This window comes from Cryptomeria japonica, chromosome 2 (assembly GCF_030272615.1).
Source record: "Cryptomeria japonica chromosome 2, Sugi_1.0, whole genome shotgun sequence".
NCBI lineage: Eukaryota > Viridiplantae > Streptophyta > Pinopsida > Cupressales > Cupressaceae > Cryptomeria > Cryptomeria japonica.
The window spans coordinates 92,726,383-92,732,387 of NC_081406.1; the positions used below are offsets into that span (position 1 = coordinate 92,726,383).

At 35.1% G+C, this 6,005-nt stretch overlaps 1 protein-coding gene across 1 annotated transcript; it reads left to right on the top strand.

Annotated features, from left to right (window-relative positions):
- The first annotated feature begins 414 nt into the window (after window positions 1-414).
- LOC131078779 (pectinesterase-like) lies at window positions 415-4,242 on the top strand. Its single transcript, XM_058016543.2, has 2 exons — window positions 415-1,345; window positions 3,557-4,242. Exons 1-2 carry the CDS (start codon window positions 415-417, stop codon window positions 4,240-4,242), a joined length of 1,617 nt encoding a protein of 538 aa, XP_057872526.2.
- Window positions 4,243-6,005: the final 1,763 nt, after the last annotated feature.

A 6,005-nucleotide genomic window follows, 5' to 3' on the forward strand; every position in this document is an offset into this window, starting at 1 on the left:
AAAATTCCTTCTTTGAAATGACCAGATTCTACAGTGCGTGAACGTGGCTTACTCCATCCCTGTCATTTGTAGCACAAGTCAAGTTGAGGAAGTTGGTTTTCAGTAGTGAGATAATTATATTAAATCTTGTGTCTGCTTCGTTGAAGGCGAATGTCTGACAAACGCACTTAGTTGAAATGTGCTTCTAATATTCCAAAGCTGACTTACATATGCTGATTGACAGCGGTGCCAAGTTCATCGTGAGAAACTGGACATATGTCGGTGAGAGTCTGGGTTAAGTTCGATGCATCAATTTTCCATAACAATCTCCTATAAAATACCATCGATCTAGTTTTCCATGCCAGTATTCTGTAAAACCGCTCTCGACAGAATTTTTTCTTGTGTGAGAGCTGTTAATTGAGAAAGAGAATTGCGATGGCCTGTTCAAAATTGATGCTTACGTTTTCCGTGGTGTGTTTGATGTTTGTCCAAATAAAGAGCGATGGAGTCCCTCACAATGCTCTTCAATCTGCCTGCAATGTGACATTGGATCCCAAATTCTGCATCTCCGCCATGACGACATTTGCAGAGTCATGGCAGGGAGGCTCCAAAGATCTTGGAAGAATTGCTCTCAAGCTAACCATTGTCGAAGCTCGAAAAGTTTCCCATCTTCTTTCTCAACTGAGTCGGGTGGCAGTCACCCCACGACAACTCGGCGCTCTTCAAGACTGCATCCAGCTGTTTGATCTGACTTTAAGTGATTTAGAGAAATCTCTATCAAATGTCAGCAACTCTAACAGTAACTTTTTGGCGTGGAGGCAGGCATTTGATGTTGAGACTTGGCTGAGTGCAGCTCTGACCAACCAGGCCACCTGTTTGGAAGGCTTTCAGGAGGTCAGTGGTCGTCGACAAATAAGTTCCAGTAGCAATTTGCGTAATGTATCGCGGCTTCTCAGCAATTCTCTCGCGCTGGTGAAAAATATTTCTGTTGTAGGAAGACACCACAACCGACGTTTGTTGTCAGAAGGAGGTCGTGCAAATCATAAATTCCCGTCTTGGTTGCGTGCTGCGGATAGAAGAAGACTTCTAGAAGACGATAATGCCATTTTAGCTGACAGTGTGGTGACTGTGGCGCAGGACGGCACTGGTAATTATACAACAATTAATGATGCCATCCGCGCCGCTCCAAACAATAGCTTGGACAGATATGTGATCTATGTGACAGAGGGCGTGTACGAGGAGTATATAGAAATAGCCAGTTACAAGACAAATATTATGATGATCGGAGATGGGATTAACGCCACAGTGATTACCGGCAACAGAAGCGTCGTAGATGGATGGACTACATTCCGCTCTGCAACTGTTGGTAAGTTCTTACGCTCTTCTTCATGATATTTTATTGGATTTCGAAGAACGCTTTCCCAAGTTCTTTTCTTCTCTATTTTTTAAGTTAACTAAACGAATTGGTAGCCCAGTGATCATAATTCGACGAGTATCTTATAATTTTGGGGGCTGTTCGTTCGTGTAAATGATATTTCATGTTACAGTCGTTATTCGAGGTCAATATTTTCTTGAACTAATTAGTGAGAATTTTTTTTTACCGACTTTTAATGTTATTCTATAAATAGATATTGAAATATGTTGTGCAACCTTTGGTAGTTTCCCAATGCAGATTTTTAGGCTTGATAAAGTAAAATTACTCGATTTTGAGATGACTAAATTTATATACTTAGTTATAAAATTTGACCTCTCAAGATTTTGGTTTCCAGTTATTCGTGTTTGGGGTGATTTTGTTTCGAGGTAGCCCAGAGTTTCAAGTTTTGAATTTAATTTTTATTCAAAATTGTTTTTTGAGTATTGGGTGATTGTTTTACCTTGGAGTTATATTGCAGTTATATATAATTGGTATCAATTTTATATTAAGATAGATCTGTAATTAGTTATTTACGTGAAGATTTTAATTTTGAGTTATGTTAATAGGAAAACTTTATTCTTGAGGAGTTATATTTTTTCTATTAATTCGAATAGTATTTTTCGAAAGGGTTAAGAAATGGTTGAAAATATAAAGTTGTAGGGTTCAATTTGACTATCAATCTCTTACATGACATTCTAAAAACATTTTACGCAAATTAAAACAAATACATGTTACAACTTATTATTATAATTTACCATTTTTACTTGTATTTATGTAATGCTCATGTGTATATATAGAAAGAAAGTTATCATATAATTAGATTGAACTTATTATATATAATTTTATCTATCTTATATAAAAAACTACATCTCTACATAAAAAAACGAATTTTAATTTAATAAATATGATTCAAACATGTATATTTTTTTATTGTATATTTGTTTGGATTATATTTTAAATTATTTGAAGTTTTAAAATATCATCATAATTTATGACATTTTAATAGTCTTTTTATAATACTTCAAACAAAATCTTTTGTAGAAGAGAGGACCCAATAGTTTGCAATCTAACTTTATGGTTTTCAAAATCCTACATGGAAATTTCAAATCACTCTCAATTTTTTACAATAGCTTACTTGGTAAGTCCCCTACATTAAATATGATGCCACATCAACATGCTTTTTGCCAAGGTGTTAAAAAAAAGTGAGGTTGATACTTGTGCACTAAGTCATGTTTTATTGGCACACTAATGTAGCGTCACGTGGTTTGTTGCTTTTTAGATCTAAAGATTACATTTCATTCAATTATAGGAAGTCATCATCAATACTAACAAATTTAAAATCACATACATTGATACAATATTGTCAAAAATATTAAACATTAAATTAATAAGTGTTATAGCAACTATTGAAATGCGCTCAACTACTAAATTTTCTCTCATATTTAAATTACAAATAAAATAAAACAAATTCTTTACTTTATCCATTCTCATATCTTTAAATAATAAAAACCACAATCAAATAGCCCTTCCATCCAATTCATTGTGGTCAAAGGATGCTTCCCTAGAAAATTTCTATTCAATTGAGCAGCGCATCTCTCATCTCAAATTCCTTACCCAATTTTGTCGTGTAAGATAAGCCTTGAAAAGATGTCGTACCTTAGAACTTCAACCGACTCCCCCCACCCCTCGTCTCTAGGCATACATTTTTTCATATATAAATAACTTTGACTCAATGCTAACATAGCAACGACGTACCCCAATCAAAACAGAGGTCAGCGAGTAACGACAAGATTCGTTTTGGACCGGTCTAATTTTTTATTGTTATAATAAAGAAAACGTGGGAAAGGTTAAAAAGTAGCGGTGCTTTGTACAAGAATAATCCTATATGTTTTTCTTGTGTGTTTACTCAAGCTTCCAAACACACAAGAAAAATTTGAGTGTTGCCGAAGCTTCTTGAACAATTTAATATATGGCGTACCAATTTCACGTAACAAACCATGTGCACTAACAGCTAATTTATCTAAATTATCGTTTGCATCTGTCATATCCATATCATTCTTTAACGATAACATTTTGACTCCAAAACTGAACTCGATCTAACTTTTAGATGTTTTAACTCAAATACTGACTTTTATCGTGTCGGTGAATTATATTGTATTGCAGCCGTTGTGGGCACAGGCTTCCTTGCTCGGGATATCACGTTTGAAAACACGGCAGGCCCGGAAAAACATCAGGCGGTTGCTCTCAGAGTCGGCTCCGATCTCTCAGCCTTCTACCGTTGCAGCTTCCTAGGTTACCAAGATACTCTTTACGTCCATTCCTTCCGTCAGTTTTACAGGGAATGTGACATTTACGGCACTGTAGATTTCATCTTCGGGAACGCCGCAGTGGTTTTTCAGAGCTGCAGTCTTCTGGCCAGAAGACCAATGGCGAATCAACAGAACATATTTACAGCTCAAGGAAGAAGCGACCCAAATCAGAATACAGGCATTTCCATTCAAAACTGCAATATTACTGCCGCAGCTGATCTGATTGCAGTAAAGAGCTCGTTCCCAAGTTACTTGGGGAGGCCATGGAGAGAATACTCTCGCACGGTTTATATAAATTCTTTCATAGACGACGTGGTTCAACCCCGGGGTTGGCTGGAATGGTCGGGAAACCAGTCTTTGAGTACGCTTTATTATGGTGAATATATGAACTGGGGAGCAGGTGCAGGAACTGCAGCGCGCGTTCAATGGCCTGGTTATCACGTCATGAACATTATTGATGCTCTAAATTTTACTGTGGGGAATTTCATATCTGCAGATACATGGTTAAATACTGTGCCCTTCACTGCAGGCTTGGCTTAAAATAAGTGATCGATGTCCCTCTGCGAATCATATTGGCCTCCCTGCGCCACACGATGTAGTCATTTTTCAACAAAAGATGACCAAAAGCCACTGAAAATGGAGCCTGGAGTTGACAGGCACCGCTGCCAGTTAGATTGATTTTTTCTTTTTCTTTTTTTGTAATTTTAAACTGTTAGATCTTCGAATTGCATTTCATTTTATGGTGTAAACGAATTCATAGGTTTCCAATATTTTTAATCTAAAAGGTAAGTTCTAATAGATTATTGGGTTTCGCTGTATTTTCTATCCTTCTAATTGGGAGCAGTTTGATTGGCACATGAAAAAGAAAAGAAACTATTTTCGATATTTATAAAAAATTATAAAAGATGATGCATTGAAGATACAAGTTTTTTACAATTTGTGAATAGAAAAATGTTTTGTATTTAAATAATTAAAATCAAAATCATCATGCTTGAAAGCCTCATTCTTTGACTAGATCTAGTATGCAAAGAACTCTTAGATGCATGTTTCAAAACACTAAGAGATTTGGTTGGAATGAACGAAGGACAATTTTGACAGAATTTTTTTTACCACCAACTAGTTCTGATAAACAAACAAAGTACTTCAATAAGTGTGACATTGATTATAGTAACCCTTTATTAGTAACCTTTTGTGGGATTGCTACATTGTATTGAGGAGTCTGAGTGTGTGTAAGGACCTCCTCAATTAGAACATTAAATAACACATTATAAACATAAATTGAGGCAAGTTGTTCAAAATTTAAGAATAGAGAAATGTTATTAAATTTCACTATAATGTCTGAGCACATGAGCCCAATAAATTGGAACAACATAAGGAAAAAAAAATTAACATGAAGATTGTAAGATTAAATACAACAAGTACTTAATTGAGTCAATCTTGATAGGTACTCCTCAACTGCGACCTCCACATGAAAATATTACAAGAGAAAATATCATTAGAGTGCTTTACCACCCAACCTCGAAGCATATGCTTCCTGGAATCCTTCTAATGAAGAATACTTGATCCTACACATGGATGCCTAGCAATTTGAAATCGATATGACTGATGGAATCTGGTGCAGCATGATATATCTACATTTAATAAAATAATATAATGATATCATGATATGGAAGAGAGAGAGAGAGAAAGAATGAATGATCAAATAAAAATCTTTTACTAATGGTCAATAGGCTTTAACCAAAGCATCTTTTTTGAGTCAACAATCAACAACTGCATTTGAAGAAAAAATCCACCCGTCTCTGTTGCTCCATACTTGGCATCCATCTGGCATTGAATAATCCAACTTCTTTGATGACAAGTATTACATAAAAAAGTGAAAAAAAAAACTTTCTTTATATTTTATTAAAAATAACTATTTAATAGATTGCAACATGTAAAACTATAATTCATTTTAGAAGAAATTGAATAGGGTATTCTTCATTATGATCTATTGATTTTACAACAAAAATATAATCGATTTTAGTATGCATATATTTATAAACTACCGGCACTCGATATTATTTTGACGTACATTGAAGTTATAGCATAACATTATGTTTTGATTAGATAAAGCAGGTGAGAGCCCCAACCTTTATATAACAACCATAAGGCAGACAAAAGGGGTCTCATGGGGTGTGAGAAAACCTAGCATTAAGACCAACAACCACAACAAAAACCAAAAGAAAATGGAAACTAAACACAAAATAACACTAGTATAGAACCAAACCAAACCCAAAAAAAACCCTAAGGAGACACGAACAAAT

Excerpts from the sequence above, each read along its gene's own strand:
- LOC131078779 (XM_058016543.2), top strand. The coding sequence starts at position 415 with ATGGCCTGTTCAAAATTGATGCTTACGTTTTCCGTGGTGTGTTTGATG. Across the intron at positions 1,346-3,556 it reads ATTCCGCTCTGCAACTGTTG|CCGTTGTGGGCACAGGCTTC; the intron begins GTAAGTTCTTAC and ends ATTGTATTGCAG.